Below are 22,922 nucleotides of genomic sequence, written 5' to 3' on the forward strand. Positions count from 1 at the left end.
TTTTTTTTCAGTAGTGAATATTTGAATGATAAAAACGTTTCCCTGATGCAAAAGGATAAGGTTTATGATGTCCTTACTTTCCTTAAATATTACTCTTCAAATAGGATCACCTGTGTTTTCTGGTTGTCCACTCTGAGAACCACATAAGCCAATAGCCTAAGAGGGGTAATTACAGGGGCTTGGAGGGAATTTACAACGTCTACTTTTTTCCTCTATCAACCTCTAGTTTATTTTGACAAAGCTACAAAATAATCTTATAAATATTTTTCAACTTCATTAAAGTAATTCTGTGGTAATATTAAACCTTGAAAGGGTAATAACAGCAAAATGTATGTAGTTGTTTACTAATTTAAATGTAAGGTAAAAGATAATATCCTACATTATTTAACTAGGTCACTTCTGTTTTCCTGAAGAATGTTCAGCAAATGATGGCATATAACAAAAGAATTTATGGGTATTTTGTTTTAACAATGCTTGAGTGTTTTGCATTTATGATTATCATTAAAATGCTATTGTAAGCGGGCCTCCCCGGTGGCGCAGCGGTTGAGCGCTGGGTTGCGAAACTGCGCGCGGCCTCTGCGGCGCCGGTTCAATCCCTGGCTGCTCCCCGGCCAACGGAGGAGGGTCCCACATGGCGCGCAGACCTCTCCTGCCGCCCGCTGCTCCCCTCAGCAGTGTACTTCGGTCCTTCTGCCTGCTCTGCTCCCCGCTCTGGCTCTGGTGAATTCTCTCACCCTCCCTCCCGCACTTCTGACTGTACCCAGTGCATGTATAAACAAAACAAGCAAACAAACCAGCAAACAAGTAAATAAAGCATGCCTCTATTAAAAAAAAAAAAAAAAGCTATTGTAAGCAATGAAGGAATCAAGAAATTCATTTGAAGATGACTGTTACAATATTTCATACATTTTGATGCATAAGACTCCAGTTTTACCTTTTCAAATATGAGTAAGAGAAAACTCATACAAAATCATTAAATGCTCTATCTAGTTACAAAATTTTAAATAAGATTAGTATTTTAAAAGTGGAATGATGTAGGGATTACGAAGACTGAGCCACATGCTGAATCAGAGAAATACCTAGTTGCTGGTCACCACTTAGAAGACCCCCACAAGGGAAGTCTCATCAACTTGAAGTTTGAGAAATTAGTAATTGATCCAAAGTACTTAAAAAGTAAACAGAAACCACAACCTAAATCTGAATGCCATGGACTTCAAAATTCATTTCTTTTTGCCACAACACATGGCTAATTCACGCTTCACATGTATGTTCTGAGATGGTCCTCCCACCCTAGTTCATTCCTCCTCACATGACTTCTTATTTTTCTTTGTTAAAATCACATATTAGCAGGTAACCAGAACTTCTTTAAAATTTTTTGAGAATTTCAACAGAACACAATGTCTGTAGGTAGAGAATGTGTCTTTATTGCCCAGATGAGGTTTCTAAATAGCACGTCCACAGTCCCAGGTGGCCAGGCTTAGAGCTAAAGCACCCTTATGATCCTGGTATAATTATTAATAGTTTTAGTGTGGTGGGCAAAATAAGGCCTCCCCGTGGGTCGTTCATGCCTTAATCTCTGGAACCTGTGAATATGCTACCTTACATGGTAAAAGGGATTTTGCAGATCCAATTACAGATTTTGAGATGGGGAGATTATTCTGATTTATCTGGGTGGCCTAATATAATTATGAGGTCCTTGTAAAAGAGAAACAGGGATGGCAGTCAGATTGGGGAGATAGTATACTGCTGGCTGTGAAGATGGAGGAAGAGCCATGAATCATGGATTTGGGCACGAAAAATGGATTCTCTGAAAAAGTCACACCACTTTATTCACATTTGGTTTTAGTTCAGTGAGATTCTGACCTGCAGAACTGCAAAATAATAAATTTGTGTTGTTTTAAACCACTAAGTATGGGGTATTTGTTTTAGCAGCAATAGGAAGCTAATACCCTTTCAATTTCCTAAGTGTTCTTTTTTGCATAATATATATTAAAAGATATAGTTCAGAGCTGATCAGGCTCTGACCTTGAAAAGCCAACAATGCCATCAAATTGAAAAGCTTCCAGACAAACCTCTCCCTTGTTCTGGCTATGGGGGTCTCTAAGGCCCAGTAAAACTCATTTCCTGTACTTTCCATGAATTACTATAGATTTACTGTTTCAATAATGTCAGGTAATAAAGAACAGAAATATATAACCACTTCTCAAAAGACTTGTAAAATTAGAGTTTGCCAGAGCACTCACTATCCTATGCAGATCTTCTAAGTCAGAATTAGGTCATTTGCTTCCCTGGGAAGTGGAGCTTAATTGCCCACTCAGCAGGGCAGTCAGCCTAAGAGGCAGGGAAGCTGCAGAGTGCAGGCTGATGGGCAGGGAAGGGAATGGATTTTTTTTCAGCAGTGGAAAGTGAGAAAAACCAAATAATCAATGTTGGGCAGGAGAGTTTCATTTAATCATTTAGTTCTGCCTGGGTAAGCAGCGTCTGTGAGCAAATAGCCCTCCCCTCTCAATTTGCAGATATTTATAACCAGAGCAGAAGGTGGGTTAAAGACATCATGATTAAATGAAAAAATAATGTAATGCTTTGTAGTAAATTCTTTGTAGTAAAGTAATTCTTTGGAGACTATAGTAAAACCAACTGATCAATTCTCAGTGCTAAAGTGTGAGGCGCCTCCTACTATCCCTATCAACATTGTCCAGCTCCCTGCAGTGAAGGGACCTCCCAAGCAGTCTACTCTACTTGGGGATAACTAATAGTTACCAAAGTTTCTTTATATTTAGCTGTTATCATAACATTCACCCTTGATGCTAGGTCTACTTGCTTGCAGGCACATAAAGTTAAGTCTGAACCAGTAGCACTCAACACTGGCTGCATAGTAGGATCCTCTGAGGAGTCTTTAAAACTCAAATTCATGGGTTGACCCATACACTACTTCAAATCAGCAAGAGTAGGACCATCAGTATTTTTACAACTCTTCAAGATATTCTAAGGTGTAGCAAAGGTGGAGGGTTGTTGCTCAAACTCTTTCACACTGTAACTCTTTGTACAAAGATGCCCTCATCTGAATTGGATCTAGCTGAGGCTGTAACTTTCAACAATTCCCTTGGAGAAGACAATACAGGGTCACTAGCAGTATACAGACATGCGTACATATTGTCACGTGATATCATTTTCAAAATTTGCCACTATTTTTGCATTGACCATAAATTGCTCATGATGAGAAAAGTACCTCCAATAAGCATTTGAAAATCAATTTTTGAAATGGCTCTTCTGGTTGTGGTGGGATGTCTGCTAGCTGTGCAGACCTGCCCTTTTCCAGGTTTTCTCAGGCCTCCCGTTTGGGAAGGCCCATGTCAATTTCAGAGGCAAACTCTTGGCAAACAACCCTTGCTTTTCCAAACAATGAGTATTTTGTTTGCAAATTCAAGCATTGCTTGGAAGATTCTTTTACAAATTGTTTAAGGCAAAGGAAAGGTTTCTTTCTTATTTTTCAATTTAAATTGGGTATTTAGCTTATTTCTTTGCAAATATTAAATACTACTGTACAGGCAACAATTAGAAACCAATGCAAGCAGCATTTGTTTGATAATTAAGTGGTATGGTATCACTTATAAATACAACTGGAGTAAAAGGAAAGGATAAATGGAGCAATTTGTCTAAGTCCTAATACTGATCGCCATAACATTAACAAGGTTTTGCAAATACTGCCTGTAAGCAAGGTTCCTGATAGGCCAATAGAAATCTCAAATTATTTTAAAGGTTTTTGTTTCAAAATAAAAAGGAAAAAAACCCATTTGAGATTTATTTTTAAAAACATTGTAACAGGGAATATGAGCAAGTATAATTCTATTCTCCAGATTATATTAGCCAAAATGCTAAAAATGCCGATTCACAGACCACACCCCTTCGCCACAGTATCAGCACTGGGGGAGTCTGCACTGTTAACAGATTTCCCCTGTGGGGTCGATGTTCTCTGAATTTGAGAACAAATACCTGAGAGTGTATTTGAAGTACTCATTGAGTCTGTCACTCCTACTTCCAGACTTCTGGTTAGACCTGGGGCTCTCCACATGTATAAACATCAGCAAATGAAAAGGCTGGTGAACAGGCAGATTTTAATTCTCTGCCATCCATCTTTTCCCATTGTTTATATATTACTACTTGTGGTAAGTAACTTGTAACTTTGCTGAAGAGGAAACCATGTAGCAACACATCATCACACCATCAGAAGCAAAGCTATGTTATCTGAAAATTAATTTCTTTTATTCACCAATTTGGAGGTGTAGTGGATTTTTTTTTTTCTTAAAGCAATGTTTTCTCACTAAACATATGTTTTGTTACTACCTAACAGATTTCCTTAAGGCAATGATTGATTCAACACAGTAGGTGTTTTCTCTAGTTAAAATTGATTCCTATTGTTAAATCCTAGACTATCTCTTTAGCTGAGATTTTTGCCACCACACCAGGCACAAGCTTCCACACAAAATAGGAATTCCAGTCAATTATTCCTGTCTGCTGCTATAGCCACAGCCTCCACCTCCCATCTTCCAGATCTGCTTGGGTCCTTCCAGCTGCAAGTCTCGCTTGTGACCTTTTCCCCACCCTTGTCTGCCCTTCTCTGTTTCTTTCCCGCCTATGACTTTGACTTTTCTCAGTAACACTTCTGATTATTCATTTCAGCTCTTTTGCCTGTGGTCATCTAAAATACACACTTTTCTCAGCTCAGCACTTCTCTGGTTGCCTCCAAGCCCACTTTGACCTGGTTGAGGCCCCACCAAGGCACCGGTCAGCTGACCATAGCCTTGTGCTGGTGATGTCGCCTATAAATGCCATGGGAGAAGCCCGCGGCTAGATGTGGCCAGAGTAGTGTCTATTTTCTTCTGACTCTTCTTTTACTTGTTCTTATTTGGTCTTTTCTATTTGGATACACATCCCTTTTCACCTTGACCAAAGTCCCTGCTGATGCTGCTCTTAGAGGACTAGTTAAGCAATAGCAAGTAAGTCTCTTCTCACATGCTAATTTTAATCAATTGTTAATAGCTACAGTGAATGTAGCATTTAAAAGACTGCATCTGACTTCATAGCCAAGTCATGCCAACCGTGAGTTAGGATGTGGATAGTCTTGCATTTGAAGAGATTACCATCTTTAGACTGGACACTTTCCTCTTTTCTTCAGGGCTGATAGATACTAACCACAAATGCTTGACTTCTATGTCTTTACGTTCTTTTATTCAAACCCCATTCATTTAGTAAAGAAGGTATTTCTAATACATTCACATTTTCCATAAATATGTCTGCAAAGGCAGCACCTTCAGGAACTGTGTCTTTTCTCTGATGAGACCAGACTCTGCAGGTGGTGCGTTTGGCAGAACCCATTTTGCGGTGGTAGTTTGGGAATGGTCCAAATCTTCCTACCTCTAGGCTAGAGAAAGAGTAGCTTCTGGGCTGTTTGGTATCAGAAAAACTATCTGCCAGTATTCAAAATCCCTTCCCTCTAGGGCTGTTCCTTATCTTCCACTATGAAACGTCTCTTATGGTAAAATGTTACCATTGTTGAGAGTTGGACTGCATGCTAAAGCCCTCCCTCTCCACCAGGGGGCTTAGCACAGAGCTGCCTTCATATACATATATATACGTATTATATACATAAAATATATAAACATATATAAATATAAAAATTTAAATATATGAAATATATAAAATAAATATAAAAATAAAATATATATAATATATAAAATATATATTTTTTCCTACCAAGGGTAGTCTTTGTAAAGGAACACGGACTCAGCTTACCTTGTAGTGGAAGAGAAACAATCCGCAAAAGAGGCTGTATAAATCTGCTGTGAGCAGGGAGAGGTTGACTGAAGTGGCGCTGGTTTTCTTTATGACGACCGGCATGAAACTGTACAGCCCGAACATGCAGGCACTAAAGCCAACGTAGAGCAGTCCTGGGGGGACAAGACAGAGATGAAGGGGAGCTGGGAGCACCATTATCATTCACAATGGGTAATTTTTCTTTCACTGTATCAACTGATGCTTTTTAATGGGGAATGCATAACTGAAACATAAAATAAAAAGTAAAAACTTGTGTGTGGAAAAATGAACTTTCTGCTCCTATTTTCTTCTGATGTTTTGCTTCTTTTGGGAAGGAATGCATCTTAGTGGCTCTCATTAGAACACAGGTCAAGGCTTCTGATTCTATTTCCAACTGTCCTGTAATTAACTTCTGCTAGTCAAGGAGTATTTTGAAACTTTTCTCATATCTTAGTTTATTTATAAAATAGGAACAGAACTGCTTCTTGGTATCATGTATTGCTCACAATGACAAATAACTTTAGTCCTTAAAATGGAAGGACTGACAAGTCAAAGAGATTTGGACTTGAATTGCAGTCCCAACCGCATGACTGTGACAGACCATTTCTTTGCTCCAGACACAAAATAATCTTGTCAGTTTGTCCTAGATTTGTGAACCCTGCTCATCCCCACTGCTGACATGGAGACCTACCTGCATTATAATAAAAGTAAACAAACCTTTCAAAAGGAGCCCTTGAATAAATGTCTCTGGTATGGGTTCTGGGCCAGTGACTTCCTCTGAACCCTGCGGATTTTGGAGGTCTTGGAAAGTACTAGAAAGCTAGTCCATTTGACTATGAAGACCAGTGATTTTGCCAAAGAAAAATTTGGTTTTTTCACATGAAAAGTATTTAAAGGCTTAAATCATCCTTTTATAAGTTCTGACCCTAAGTTTAAGGAAAGTCACATCAACTATATATATAAAAAAAATTAATTTGGACATTAAGCTAACTCAGTGCAACAGCCCCCTCTAGTGTGGTGGAAGTGTCCTTAGAGAAAAATGGAATAACCACTTTCCTGTACTTAAAAGAGTCTAAGTTGTCCTGTGGGCATTCTGTTGTAGTGTGATCAGATGACTTTTAACTCTCTACCCAGAGTTTTAAATCTCTCAGCATGAATAATTTTCTCTATATGGGTTTCATGTTATTTAAATTCATTTTCCTGTTAACCAAATTTCTAAAAATGTGTTACTAAATAACCCATGATTAGCGCATCAAAATGCATATAAATTAATTCATTATTCCTTTAAGGAATCTGGGAATCACTGACTAGGGACAAGACATATTCTTAAATTAGTCCACTAACAATAATAAAATTTGATCTGAACACAGCCCAGGCACTAGAATCATTTTTTGATGCCATCACTAATTTAGGTTATACATGACCAGGCTAGAAAGTTCCAGAATCCTACCCTTCCACACTTGTCTAGCACACTGTGGACTCCCACATATGGGCTCTGATGTTTTAATGTTACTCAATTATTCAACCACTTATTCACTGAGTACCTACCACACAGAAGGCATAATAAGGGCTAGCTGTGTGGTGGAATACAGGGCAGACAAGAAGCTTAGGTTTGGGATTAGTGCTATAAAGGAAGAAAGAGGTTCCTTACAGGGAATGGCAGGGGGTTTGTGTAGGAAGGAGAACTAGGTAAGGCTTCTTTGTGCAGGTGGCATTTAACCATGAATGCTGAAGAACTAAAAGGAGATTGTCACAGGAGAAATCAGGGGGAGAACATTTTAGGCAGGAAAATATGCAAATAAAGACTGAGTGTCAGGCTAGGATATGCCTCAGGTGTTTTAGGGGCTGCCAGAGGCAAGAATATCTGAAAAGAATGAAGTGAATGGGGCAGTAATAAGAGATGAGGCTAGAAAATGAGACAGAGGATGGAGTATGCAGGTCAGAAAGAAACTGGTTTTCTTACTCTAGTTGTAATAGGAAGCTACTGAGCTGATTATAGCAGGTGATCTACATTTTTAAAAGATGACATTGGCTAATGAGGAAAGAAGGAGAAAACCATGGGAAGAAAATAGTGTCTAGACCCAGCAAGAGACCCTAGTGGTTTTGCTCAACAAGACTCAACAAGCCATGGTGATAGACTGGGTAGGGAATGAGAGGAAAGAGGACAATAAGGATACCCACAGGACCTTATGGGCTCTGGTTAATTTAGAATCTGGTGAATTTTGTGGCTATTGACTGAGATGGATAGAACTGAGAGAGAACCAGATTTTCATGGGAAATAAAAAAGTTCCATTTTGAATGTCTTAAGTTTTAGATTTTAGACAACGCTTTTGCATCATCCAAGAGGATTTGTCTACTGAGAACTGGATGTATAAGTTGGCAGGCTCAAAGAAGAGGCGTGACTTTACAAGCAAACTGGTGAGCCAACCAGGATGGGGAAAGAGATACACAGCAGAGTTCACTCTACTCAATTAGCCACCTCAGGATGCTTCAAGCTTACACGGCCTAATGTATTTTTCAAAATTACAGAAATTCAATGTAAGAGAATGGGGGTGGAATATATCAGCATTATCGTTAATCTTTGCTTGGTCAACCAATGTTGTTTTGGGTGTGTGAAAACTCTTGTCTTGTGAGCAAAGCAGAGTCAGCCAAATGAACACATGATTAACTTGAGAATGGGAATGCTGCAAGTTGCTGATGTGCAGTTCTTAGACGAATATTAGCTGTTTAATGGACGTTAGCGAAGTGTCCAAAGGCCTGACTTGCTGTCCACATAGGGTATTCAAACAATCCATCAACATGATCAAACAAATGAACTGATTATTTTTTGACTGACAACTATTCAATACATAATGTTGGTAATAACTACATATGTTGACAGGGCACATGCATAACCATTTCTTATTTGAAATGTTTTCTGTCCCTAAAGATAGAATTTGGGCCATTTTGTCTTTAAGCACTAAAAAGGTTTAAGCTAAAGAGATTGGAAAGAGTGCTATTAGGCAATACTCCCTGAGCACTTGCTATGTGTTGTACATTTTAAATACATTAATTAATTAATCTCCATAAAAGTTTAACACCATAACTGTGGTTATCGTTTTTACACAAATAAGGGGATAGCATTATAAAATGTTTCAGTGGAGAAATGAAGTCCATACAGAAAAATTTCATATGGGGCACAAGTTACAAAGGCATTTGAATGGGTGATAGGGAACCCCGATGGTGAGGCAAGCCAGAGGTTAGAAATAGCAGTAAATTACTCACATCCTTGGAACTGGAGGACCCAGGGAAGAGGCCACATACAGAGGTCAGAAGGGAGGCAAGTCTAGCAGAGGCGGAATAGAGAGTACTCTCAGCTATTTCTAGAGTCCTCTACCCCAAAGAGGTAAACGGAGAAACACCTGGTTTCTTTCTTCTTCCCACCCTCCAATCTCCTTCTATTGCCTCCCATTGGCCTAACATAGCTGGCAGACTGGGAAATGCAGTTTGTAGGAGTTAGCCTCTGCAATGCAGAGCAGAGCAGAGTAAGGAAAAGAAACAGAGCTAAATAAATAGGCAAAAGACCAGCACATAGAGGTAAGAGTAGTCTGTTTTCAGATCACATGGGCTGTCTGACTTTAAATTCTGAGCACATACCACTACAATCTAGATTATATAATAACTACAAAGAGAGATAGGCTTTGAAGGAACATCCAACTTGATTCTAATGAGCATCGTATTCTATGTGTGATATATGTGTGTATGCGTGGTATATAATATATGCACTTATATATGATGTACGATCATACATGTACATGTATGATGTGATATAGCTAAGATATATACATTTTATATGTGCTGCATATTTAAATAAGATGCATACATGTATGTGCATGATTTTTGGTATAGAAGATATATACATGTATATCTATGATGTATGACATAAGCTCACATATGATATATCCAATGGTATACATACATAGTTTTTGTCCATGTATGCTGCATATATTTTATTTTATCACTTTCTTTCATATCCCATGTTATTCTGGGGTTTTTTTTACTTCCATTTCAATATATTAGATGAAAATTTTTTTTTTCCTATTTTTTATGTGTAGAAGAACTGGGCTGTAGGCCAGAGGTACAGGAGGCGGGGAGGTGAGAGAATTCACCAGAGACAGAGTGGGGAGCAGAACAGAGAGAGTTACTGAAATACAATGCTAAGGGGAGCAGCGAGCAGCAGGCAACACAGGAGAGGTCTGCTGCATCATATGTGTATCAGCTCCCTGGCTCGGGTTGAACTCAGGCCACAGTGGTGATAGCAGAGACTTAACCTCTAGGCCAGCAAGGAGGCCCATTATCCCCCCTGCTTTTAATGCTCAAAAATCATAGCTAGGTAAGATGGTTTCTCAGAAGATATTAGGCCAAGTTTGCAAGGGGCACCAGACTTGTGGGGCTTGCTCAGACAGGGCATGCTGGTCCCACCAGAGGCAGGTGGGAAACTAGTTGTGTTGCCTTAAGTCAGACCTCTCATTCAACATTGGTAAAAACAAAAGGTAGATTCTTAATTGTCTTTAGGGTCCTTTCTGCTCTGTGGTCCCATTAGTTCATCTTCAGGGAAACATCAAATCTTTTGTTTTGGCCTCCAGGAAAAATCCAAAACCAAATAAGCTTTGCCCACAACAGCAAGACAGAGACACCCCTGGTTTGACGCTCCTGTGCTGGCTGCCGCCAAGCACACTTTTCTTTCTGAGTTAGACTTTCACATCAGCTTAAGTTGTTCGCACATCCTTGAACACATGTGGCAAATGAACGGGCTAATGGGGATGTTTATGCTATTGATTCAACTTCTGACTGTGACTAACACGCCTTCTCTGCAGGAGGATATTCAGCTCTACTAGGTCTGAGTTTTACTTGAGTTTCATGGTTATATAACTAGACCCAGTCTTTCTGTTCAATTGAGTAAAACAAAAAAATAAAAAACAAACAGCAACAATAGAATTAACCAATGTTATGGGAAAGTAGTAGATTCTGTTTGTTTTTTTAAGAAGTAGGGTATAGACTGGAGTCACAGGGGTGAGAAGATTCACCAGGGAGAGCAGGGAGCAGAACAGGTAGATGTACCAAAATACACTGCTGAGGGGAGCAGCAGGCGAGACAGGAGAGGTCTGCTGCACCATGTGGGTTTCTCCCCAGCCGGCCAGGGATCGAACTCGTGCTGCAAAGGCCGCAGACAGCCTCACAGCGCTGTGCTCAACCTGCTGCGCCACCAGGGAGGCCTCTACAATTTGTTTTTAAAAAATGCCTTCCTAGTCTAGAAAATATAAACATTTATTATTCTATGTATTTCTTAGGAAAAAATCATTTTACTTTGATAAAGTAGCACCATACAAGCTGTCAAAGAGACTGCATGAGAGGGATTCTGGATGTGGAGGCAGGGGTGGGAGAGAAATGCATTGACTGAGGTAGGAGATGAAGAGATAGTCTTGGATTCTGCTATTTTTGTAACAGGGTAATCCCCAGGGAAAGGGGGGAGTCCCTTTCCCCACCCATGGAAGGGTGGTGCTAGGCAGGGGGAAGCTAGAGAAAAGACAGGAAGAAAGAAAGAAGGAGGATCAAGAAGAAGAGTCAGAGGAGGCACATGGAGCAGAGAGACACATGAAGAAGCTGTGCTTGGTTCTCAGTCTTGGACTGCATCAGGGGATTTGGGGGGCATGGAAGGACACACTTGACAGAGACAGAGATGTGGGTGACAGGGAGGTTGACAATGGCGGCCTTTATCTTGACTTGCATTTTGGTTTCACTCCTTTTGTCCCAGACTTGCCTGGACCCTTCTACCCCTTTCCTGTGGGTCCCCACCAGAAAGTGCCTTAGACTTGTGTCAAGCTTTTGGGCCTCAGTGGTCCTGCTTTGGACCAACCCTGTTTGGCTGGGCATTTACTCATGAGGGTATGTATAATTTGGGGTGCTTAATTGGAAACCATTTTATCTTTCTCCTCCTTTCTCTTATTGCACACTATTGTATTAAAGTTATTTTCTATTGAAAGTCTTACGCACTAGAGTATGTTTTGCCTTTTTGCTGCAGATGGCAGAATTCATTAGAGTGGGCAGCTTTGGGGTTTCTGGGGTGCCCCTCACCTGGCCCTATAATGTCTTAAGACCCGGAGTTCAGAGCTCAGGACTTCTTGAGGAGTGCGAGGTGCTCTAGGAGTATGCTGACCTGCTCCATGTCTCCTGCCTCTCTCCTGTGTTGCAGTGGCTGGTGTGCCTTCCTGCAGGTCCCCAGAAAGTGGAAAGTCAAGTCTAAAGTCTCTGCAATAGTCTCCACTGCTTCCCTTTTGTCTATGTATTTTGCAATAAGATGGCTGGCTGACTCATTTCTTTTGCCTATTTGCTCATTCAGTTGCTCAGTTAATTAACATTCATTCACTAAATTCTTTTTTTTTTAAAGATTTATTTATTTATTTATTTATTTATTTATTTGTTTATTTATTTATTTATACAAGCACTGGGTACAGTCAGAAGCACGGGAGGGTGAGAGAATTCACCAGAGCCAGAGCGGGGAGCAGAGCAGGCAGAAGGACCAAAGTACACTGCTGAGGGGAGCAGCGGGCGGCAGGAGAGGTCTGCGCACCATATGGGACCCTCCTCCAGTGGCTGGGGAGCAGCCGGGGATCAAACCGGTGCTGCAGAGGCTGTGAGCACCGGGGAGGCCCCATTCACTAAATTCTCCTTGCTTAGAACGGAGCTAAACAATAGAAACAGAATATAAAATAAGGAGGACAAACATGGTCGTGGTGTGAAAACATCCCAACTGGCCTCCATCAACTCTTCAGAAAAGAAAGGATGAGTACTTGGTTCCCTTTCTAGACCATTTGGTCTCATTTTCAATCAGGGATTAAATGGATGACTCTGTAATGTGTTCCTTTTACACAGCCCTTCATCATCCCAGACTACAGGGGATTGACATTTTAATGGCAATATAAGAGCTGAGAATAAAACTACCTTTTGATGACACATTTAACTAACACTGAATTATGACAGAACTCAGTGGACTTGCATAGGACATTCACATAATTAGAGGACAATTATATTTATTATTGCTATTACTATTAATGTAAAATTAATTTATACTCACAGACCATTGCATGTGAAGTGTTACCAAGCGTGGGTAACATTTTGTGACCTGCTTCTGAGAGTCACAAAGGCAAATGCACCTGCAACTGCAGCTGGATTTTTCACATAGTTACCCTGCTCTCCTGCCTCAGTCCCTCCTCTCTATTTATTTTTCATTTAATTGTAACATTCTAAAGCAAAACTCGAGAGAAATTAAATGACAGAAATCTGTTGCAGACAGGAGGGTTGGTCAGTCCTTGAAGTCACTAGAGCTAACCTCCAGGGTGAGCCGTGCATAATTCTGCAGCTTGTAATGTGCCATCAGAGGAAATGATGTCTGCAGAAAGTCAACCTTGGCTTCCAGGAGGTCGGGGGCTAGGTAGAGACATACAGAGAGCTTGTGTCTGTGTAGTCCTTACTGATGGAAGCAGAATTTGACTGAAGCTGTCAGCCCCATCAGAGCTCACAGAAGGGGAAATGGTGCAAGCAGCCAGCTTTAGTTTGGGGAACTATTTGTATTTTCACCTGCCTGCACATATATTAATTAACCTCCCCATTTGTATTCATTTTGAACATATTTCCCAAGCATGTTGAAGATCACCACTAGAACCCATGTGTCTCGATGTTGGCAGGGAGGGGAATAGCTTATGGGCCGAAGGTGTGAAATGTCAGTCCTGGGGCTTGCGTGATCATCAGAGCATCACTAGGATCTTCAATCCTCGTCCCGATATTTTTTAGAAAAAAAAGTGATTTTAGAAACATGTGGAATCTGAGATGGGCTGAATGGCTATTAACTAGCTCAGAGCATGTCTGGTGTTTCCCACAAAGTCCATTTAGAGGTCAATTAACCATTTCTTATGTGCAAACTGCTCCCTTCTGAAAAGGTTTTATTGGTTCCGATTGCCCATTACATTGTTTTCTTTTGTGCCTTTTTGTTAAATTCAGTTTTTACCTTTACTAAAGTGCCACTTTTAATGATCCCATCAGTCTTGTGTTTCTTGGTGAGAGCAAATTACTGTCATTTATGTCCCAACCACAGCCTCGGGACATTTTTTTTCTTTCTGATTGGTCTTTAACCTAATAGCATACTTCAGTGTCTACACTAATGGCATCTTTGCAATGATAATAGGCAGAAGCTCAATTAGGAAACAGTATGAATCATACAGCTCAGTCTCTTATGGAGAGCAAGTACTCCGAAGCTAACAGGACGATTTCATTTTCTTTGTCCCCTGCACTCCAAGTCTTTTCATTATGTCCCAGCCCCACTCCCGCCCACATCTCACTTCCAACATATTTCTCAGGTTTACTAAAAACTTCTTCCATGAGCAAAACCCTTACCTATTTGCCAATCCCAGGGCACCTTCAGCAGCTCCTTGTGCTCCATGATAGCTCTGCGAATTCAAAGAAAGTGAACCTGGTGAGCAAGGTTATAATATGTTCTACTTTTTTTATTTGGAACTTACCAAATAATGAACCAACCAATTTAATTTCAAAAAGAACTGGCCCACACAGAGGCAAGTCTCATTATGCAGCCTGAGGTTTATCCTCAACGGGTCTGGTCAGGTGTGACCAGCAGTGGGGAGAGCAAGGGAGGCGCATGGGGTGGCTCAGAACTTCCACTGTGCTTCTCGCCCACATAGTCATGAAGTCAGACTTCATTTCTTTTTGCTGAGACGCTTTCTAAAGGTAAATGTCAGGAAAATGTTTGTGCTTGTAGGTTTAGCCAGTTTTCTGATTGAACATTCTCGGGAGTAGTGGCTCTCAAACTTCAGTGTATATAACAGACACCTGGACAATTGTTAAAACAGTTTCCTGGGACCCATTCGTTGACATTCTGGTTCAGGAGATTCAGGTGGACCCATCGGTGTGTATTTCTGACAAGTTCCCATGCAGTGCCGGTGCTGCTGGTGGGAGAATTACCCTTGAGAACAACTGTTTCAGAAAAGGACCAGGCGGCAAGGTTTGCATCACCTCACCAGCGATACTTTGGTTTGAATGCATCTTTAATATAACTTCTTTGCCAAACACAACCATGGTACTGCCTTTTTATTGGCAACAGTATCTCCCAAAGGGCTCTGTTAGCTCTAATGACTAAAACTCAAGCAAGTGAGTGCTAGATCTCAGAGCATGTTTTTTAAACTCAAGAATAATAATCCATTATTATTATGAGCCAACCATCTATGAAATAGTGGTTATGAGTAGTTCAAGTAGGCATTTTTTTCCCTCTCAGAGATGGAAATACCAAATTTAGGAGATTTAAAAATACCATCTCCCCTTCAAAATGAACCAAAAATAAATCTTTTTCAGTGTTTTCCAATCTCTGTGCTTTGGCAATTCTTACATGTATCTCAGGATACTGAAATTTGGAGGATTCCTCAAAACAGCCTATTCATAAAAACCTATTTAAGGTGACGCCAGAACTTTGTTTATTTGATTTTTCTTTTATACAAGAACTGGGGTACAGGCCAGAAGTGCGGGAGGGCGAGAGGATTCACCAGAGACAGAACCAGGAGCAGAATGGCAGACTGACTGAAATACACTGCTGAGGGGAGCAGCGGGAGAGATAGGAGACGTCTGCTGCGCCATGTGGGTTGCTCCCTGGCCTCCCGGGGATTGAACCAGTGCTCCAGAGGCTGTGGACAGCTTCACAGTGCTGTGCTCAACCTCCTGTGCCACCAGGGAGGTCTGCAAACATTTTTTTTTAAAGATTTATTTTTTTTTATTATATTCCACATACAATAGCACGCCCCTTATTTTGACTCCAATCCCTCCTGTCCCCGCACCCCCCCTCCCCATAGTCTCTGGTTTATAGTTGTTTGTTGATTTTGATTTTTTCTTTCTTATAGTTATTCTTTTTCCTGGTCCCTTATTTAGGTTTTCTAGATTCCTGCTATGAGTGAGACCATCCGGTATTTTTCTTTTTCTTTCTGGCTTATTTCGCTGAGCATGATCCCTTCCAGTGCCATCCATGTTGCTGCAAATTGCATGAGTTTATCTTTTTTGATTGCTGAGTAATATTTTTATAAATAATTTCAGACTTGACAATACAACTGCAAACTACCTGCCTTGTGGAAAGTGATTTGGTGAAATCAGAATCACTTCTTTGTAGAAAGAGATTTGGTAAAATTAGACTGGAGATTATTCTATCACTCTTCACCTCTTGTGAAACTAAAATAAATGGCATTTATTGATAGAAAATTATGCTTTGTTTGACACTTATTCTTACAATTCTGAGGTACTAGTTAGTGATGATTTATGTGCTCCAATGACAGCTTTATTGCAAAATTGGTGACTTTGACTTTTTGACTCTTAATGTCTATGCTATATCTTCATCTCTTTTGTTTTTAAAGCTTTTTTTAAATTTATTTTTATTTATTTATACAAGCACTGGGTACAGTCAGAAGCACAGGAGGGTGAGAGAATTCACCAGAGCCAGAGCGGGGAGCAGAGCAGGCAGAAGGACCGAAATACACTGCTGAGGGGAGCAGCGGGCGGCAGGAGAGGTCTGCACACCATGTGGGACCCTCCTCCCGTGGCCGGGGAGCAGCCGGGGATTGAACCGGCGCGACAGAGGCTGCGGGCAGCTTCGCAACCCAGCGCTCAACCACTGTGCCACCAGGGAGTACCTATATCTTCATCTCTTTAATGAAGATGAAAATACTACATTTCTAAGAGATAAATTTGAAATATGGCTCACTCATGCAAATCCATGGACAATGAAATAACTTGTTTATAAAGTGGAAAATTTGACCTACTCAGTTTTCTAGCAATGGATGTCATTGGTAAATAGAATGCACCTATTTGGAAGTTCATCCAATCATGGCATTTATAAGAACTTTTTCTCCTTTTCTAAGTAAAAACACATTGACTGGTTTGGGGGAGTTAGCACTTGTAATGCCTACCTGTAAATTATCTTCAAAGTCCACTTTATGTTTTTCTAACAATTTATACTTAACTTGTTTTGGTTGGAAGAAATTTACAAATAAATACATTGAATTTTAGATTTCATATGGAAAGTTGATAACAGGTTTCCAGCATTAATTTTTTTTCTTTTTTTTCAAAGAAGAACTGGGGTGTAGACTAGAGGGCCAGGGGAGTAAGAAGATTCATCAGAGACAAGAGTGGGGAGTAGAACAGGTGGGTTTACTGAAATACATTGCTAAGAAGAGAAGTGGCTGAGACAAGAAATATCTGCTGGGCCATATGTGGATTAGCTCCCTGGCCAGGGATTGAACTCAGGCTATTATGGTGATAGTGCTGAGACTCACACCCAGGCCACCACGAAGGGCCTCCAGCCTTAATTTTTATGAAACAAAATGGCCAACTATTTTTCAGTGCAAAACACAAAGAATAAGCTTAACAGGCTCAACAATTTGAATGTCTTGTTATATTTACTCACAATTGAATTCCACTGAAAAATGCACCGAAGAGTCCAATCATTCCCAGGAATTCCACTCGGCTCAGAGTTCGGATAATGTATTCTTCCCAGACGTTCGAGATACCATAGAGTGTGGCTCCTCCTAAGACCAGAAGGTCCCCTACTAGCTTGTTTTCCCCTAGAATCAAAAAACAGAAGGTGCTTCATTAAAATCTTCCTAATGAGAATCTGGCGTCAGCAAATTGAGTTTCCTTTATTTATTCTATTCTGACATTTTTATAGAAGTACTGTAATTTGCCAACTGAGATTTAGTAAAGTTTGTCTAACTGTGCTCCAGATTTGTTCTGCTATAAAAAGATTCTAGATTGCACCATCTCCACAAAGTCCCATGTCATCTGCCACATATGTGTCTATGAATAAATGCAAACGTGCACATATTATATCTGCTGCAGGATGCTTTCCAAAAGTTTAGTGAGCAAGGAGCAGAACAAACAGCATGAGTCTAATTTCCACCCTCTGCTATATAGGGAGAGAAGCTATAATAGAAGCAGTCAAGACTCTATTTTGACCATGGGCAAAATGTGAACTTGCTTAGAAAATGAAAGCACAAGGGATCGTGGGTTGAAATGTTCAACACCCCCTAAAATAAGTAACAAAGGAATGAAAATATATGTAATTGACTATCACATTGATATTTTCCTTTTATCGTAAAACAATATATTTGTTTTAAAATCAATTTTGGCTGATTTCAGTTTATGTCCAGTTTTTAATAAAAACTGTATCTGGCTATTAGTTACAATAAATAAACTCATTCCACTCCAGGAAGTTTGGTGACAGAGAAGGAGAACAGAAATCAGCAACTAGCATCTCTTTGCTGGGGGCTCCATGCCCAAATAGTCTCCAGCTCTGTCCTGAACAGGTCAGCACACAGGGGCAGAGGAAGGAAGCTCTGGGGCAGAAGAGGTGAGGCATGAAAAGGGTGCCCTTTCCAGCATGTCCTAAGGGCATTGACTCTAGAGTAGCTATAGAATCCTTGATTACTGCAACAATATAAAACTGTAGGACTGAATTCTTACTGTTCAGTTGGGAGTATTGAGCATTCTCTAGGAAATGGCTTCACCTAACAGAATCTAGGCTGGACTTGGGAGAGACCTTTCATGCATCTGTGTTCATCCCGAGAGATTATATATTTTCTCTAGGTGGTGACACTTCTTCTAGGATCACTTCCTACTCCTGGAAAGGATTAGAGAGAGAGAAGAGAGCCTGAAAGGCAGCACTTTCTGGAATCACTCTCAAGGAAATTGAGGTGAAGCTCTGACTCTTTGGGGGCTGGGAGTTCTCCTTGGATGGATGTGGAATTAGCCACGGTACTCAGCAGATGCGCCTGAGATGCCAAGAGGCCCCATGAGAAACTGGATCTGGAGGGTGGTTTCTCCCTGGGTATGTCTTCTGGGGAAATTAAGGTTGCTATGACAGTGTATGTCATCTTTGGCATCCTGACTCATCTTTTTTATGTGTCAACTAGAAAATAGTGACAAAGCTTTGCATTTAAAATAGTTCATTTGGGGAATGACCCTCAAAATAAAAAATGTCCAGTTTTAAAATTATAATGAACACAATTTGGTCACTTTTCTTTCAGGAACCATTTTTTTTTGCAATGACATGGGGTCATTATTATGAATATCAGTTATTGTTGTACTAGTGAAGTGTGGAAGTGCTGCTTAATAGAATTCTTGGCTAATAGAATTAATTTTATATGAATAGATTCTGGGAAACTGACTTACAGTGAAATATTCTAATAGAAATTAGGGAAACATCAGTGTGTCTTTCAAAAGTTCTCAAAAGAGGACACACTAATAAAAAGTCTTGCCAATGTTTTTCAAACTCCATATTTTAAAGTTATGGCCTATTGTGTTAAATAGCCTTGGATTGTAAGAATTCTGCTCCCTCCCTGGTATTTCAAGTTTTTATCAATGCAGTGATCACTATTGCTAATCATAAAACAATTTTGTGTAACTGCAAGTTCAGAAGTACTTTCTAAGTTGTCAGTGACAAAAAGATGAAACACTAAAATTTCACTATTAAGTGTATCTATCCATTTTACACAGTTTAAAAGTAGCTTCATATATACAATCTCTATATATATATCAAAATTTAGTTGATTAAATGCAATTGAATTAACCAGAATATGATTTTACTCAACCATATTACATAATAAAATGCTTGATGTAAAAAGTATAAGAAAGCACTAGGATTAATATTTTTTATCTGAAATTTGTATCTAGTTATCAAGAAAATAAAACATATTAGTCCATGATTTATACATAGTTAATGCAGTAAATATCTGACATGGTGATACCAGTTTCTCTGTAATCTTCACTGGGAAAGTGCACCCACCAAATCTGTCCTTTATTTATGTATGAAACCAGGGCAAGTGATAAGTTCTATACATTTTGGGGTAAATAGACATATTTGAAAGCATGAGAAGTTCATCTGATCAGTACTTTTTCTCTCACTTCTGAATTTTACACCATTGTACCTGGGTATGGCACCAGCTATAACTTGTGTCTTCCCTATCCCCAACGCCTTGTTTTATTACACAATAAGATTAAAGGGCATGACCTATGGTTCAACTAAGCTTTATATTCTGTGTGGTCCCTAGCATGGGTACTGACACATTGTAAGTTCTCACTAAATGTTTAAATTCATTAAGCTCACTAACAAGCTTTAATCCATCTATGATAATGATTTCAAGTGGCAACAGCTTTCGACTCAAACAGACATAGCCTCTTGAGCTGCTAAACATTGGGCGGCTATAGAATCTTTCTGCACAAGTTTCCTTATTTTAAAATGCTATTGTTAGAATAAAATGAATAGTATTATACCTTTCCAACTTTCCCTTTTATAGATGTATTTTCTTAGATGAGCAGAAATGTCATAGCAAAGTATCTCTTTAGCCTATACTAATCAATTTTTCATATTCCAACATTTATAACAGTATCATGAACCACTTTTATTGCATGTCACCTCCTGCCCCCTCCACACATATATATTTCCTTCCATGCATCAGTAAATACAGAGACGGCTATTTGGAGAACTATATTGCTGATAGGGAGTAAGGGAGCAAAAGGAAAATATGTATATTGGGTTCACTGACTTTTACCGACAAACTTGGAAAATATATCTTTTCAAGTGAACTCAAAGGCACTGAAATGTCCCATATTGGATGCCTGTGACAAGTACTGATTGTAACACTAGCATTGCTTGCGTCCCTCCTACTTTGCACACCACTCCATAGGCATCAAGGCAGAGTCTGCTGTGGGTTCCTCCCTCCATCTCTGGCTATAGTGGGTGAACTTACTAATAAAGTTTTCATCAGAAACATTATTCCCAGCCCATTATTCTATGTTCTGACATTTACATTTTGCATCAGGTGTGCCTTAGGCCATCTGAGAAGTTGCCTTCAGCAAGACTTAATTGAAATGAAGAATTCCTAGACAATTGATGAAGAAGCATTCTAGCAAAATAGAATGAGAACAATTATAATAATTATAATGAGGTCAAAGTAACTTTGAACAGCCCAATATGAATATCCTTGAGAATTTTCAAAATCCCAAACCAAGGCGAATGAAGACAGATTAAGCAATATAAAAAGCATTACATCATTCTCTTTTCCTGTGGAAAGCTATTGATATGGTAATGATAATTTATATTAAGTTGAATGCCTGATTAAAATCCTGGTGAGTGAAGTTTTTAGAAAAGTTCTGTCCCTGGCTACACAAGTGAACCAACTCTACCTTAAAGGTATAATGATATAATTTTTTATAATGATGCACACTAATTTGAGGATTATATTGTCTTTAAAATCAGAGTTTTTAAAAATTTATATAATGATAACTGAAATCACTACCTAAGTTAATATTTCATAGAGGGAAAAGCTGTCCAATCAATGTTTTGTAAAATGAACCCTTGGATACTATTTTTGAACTGTCCTTAGAACATTCCACCATGTTCTTGGGCTCCAATATATTAGTATGGAAGGTCTTTCAGATGATAACATTTAATTTTGTTAACACTGGGACTTTATAAGTCACCAAAATGACAGTGCTGTCAGTCTGATATAGATTCACACAGAGAGATAAAAAACCATTCCAGTATGTCTTAGCTATTTTGCATTGTTTTTTAAAAAACCACTCCCAAAATTCTCTCAAATACACTTTCTTTTTCCTAAGTAATTCTACTTCTTTCCTAACACTTCCTGTGAAAGAAAGAAAGAATTTTTTTTACAGGAATAGTGAACATATCTAGTGAAATACAAGTTAGCATAATATTCTGGTCTTAAACATTCTGATTTTAACAAAATAACTGTCATTCTTGGCTATGATGCAAGATGATGGCCAGGGTGAATGGTGTGAGCATTTAGCAAAACTGAATTCTCATAAATAAAGAATATACATCTGCTTAGCCTGTGAAGAATATATGTCTGCTTAGCCTGTGTTAACAAGTTCAAGTAGATAAAATGGCAACTTAAAAAAAAACTGGCCACACTGATCAGACAAAAATACTGTCAGAATGGTCCAAAGAGATTACTCTATCAGGTCACTATGAGTACAGAGCATGAAACCGGCTCTAATGTATCACATCGATTGATGTATTTCATAGAAGAGAACTTGGGAGAAACTGGTGTTTGTGTTTTTAGCCCTGTTGAGTGTGGGGACTGCTCGGTTTGGCTTGGATGCAGCAGATATTTGAGGGCCAAGACCATCTCTCATTTTCTCTCCTCTATCTTCAGCTTCTAGCAACATGGTGAGGGAAGCAAACTTGGCTGGAGGTCAGGACATCTCATTTGGTTTCCCTGTGTCTTGGCATTCTTGTGTGTCAATTATAAAGGAGTTATAATTTTAGTTATAAAGTTCTATGGTACAACTTAAAAACATAAAAACATTCATTTCAGGTACTTCCTATGAGGCAGTCTCATAAAGAGAAAGCCCCCATTTTTGACACTTTATCATCAAATTCCCTAAAAGAAAAAGAAATAACAAGAACTATGGAATTATCCTGTTCCTGATGTTAACGAAAGGGTATATTTTTTGCACCCCCAACCTTTTACCACACAAGTTTTAGTGTATATATATATATATATATATATATATATATATTTTAAAAGATATATATATATATATATATATATTTTAAAAGATTTATTATTTATGCATACAGGAATGGGGGTACAGGCCAGAGGCATGGAGCGGGGAGGTGAGAGGATTCACCAGAGACAGAGCGGGGAACAGAACAGGCAGATTGACCAGAGCACACTGCTGAGGGGAGCAGTGGGGGAGTCAGGAGAGGTCTGCTGCGCCATGTGGGTTGTTTCCTGGTGGGAGATTGAACTCTTGCTGCAGAGGCTGCAGGTTGCCTCTTAACCCCTTGCACCACCAGGGAGGCCCAGTTTTAGTATATTTTATTTATTTACTTCAATGTATTATATTGTAGTGAAGTAACATTGCATCAAAACAGTACTATAAATAGTCGTAGGTGTGCATCACTGAAAATCAACATGTTTATATGCCACATTAAGTTCACGGCTAAGTGGTACACTTTAAAGAATTGCAATGCCCTAAAATGGGTCCATCCTGAG

At 39.4% G+C, this 22,922-nt stretch overlaps 1 protein-coding gene across 1 annotated transcript in view; it reads right to left on the minus strand.

The window, feature by feature from the left end:
- The window catches only part of SLC35F1 (solute carrier family 35 member F1), a gene marked incomplete at its 5' end in the record, with an annotated part of 350,926 nt that overhangs the window by 12,407 nt on the left and 315,597 nt on the right, over positions 1-22,922 (minus strand). Inside the window, 3 exons of the mRNA XM_084227891.1 lie at positions 5,794-5,948; positions 14,245-14,297; positions 17,306-17,462. Of these exons, the coding sequence (XP_084084017.1) occupies positions 5,794-5,948; positions 14,245-14,297; positions 17,306-17,462 (365 nt within the window). The remainder of the gene's footprint in view (positions 1-5,793; positions 5,949-14,244; positions 14,298-17,305; positions 17,463-22,922) is intronic.

This window comes from Talpa europaea (assembly GCF_964194135.1).
Source record: "Talpa europaea genome assembly, chromosome: 2".
NCBI classification, from domain to species: Eukaryota; Metazoa; Chordata; class Mammalia; order Eulipotyphla; family Talpidae; genus Talpa; species Talpa europaea.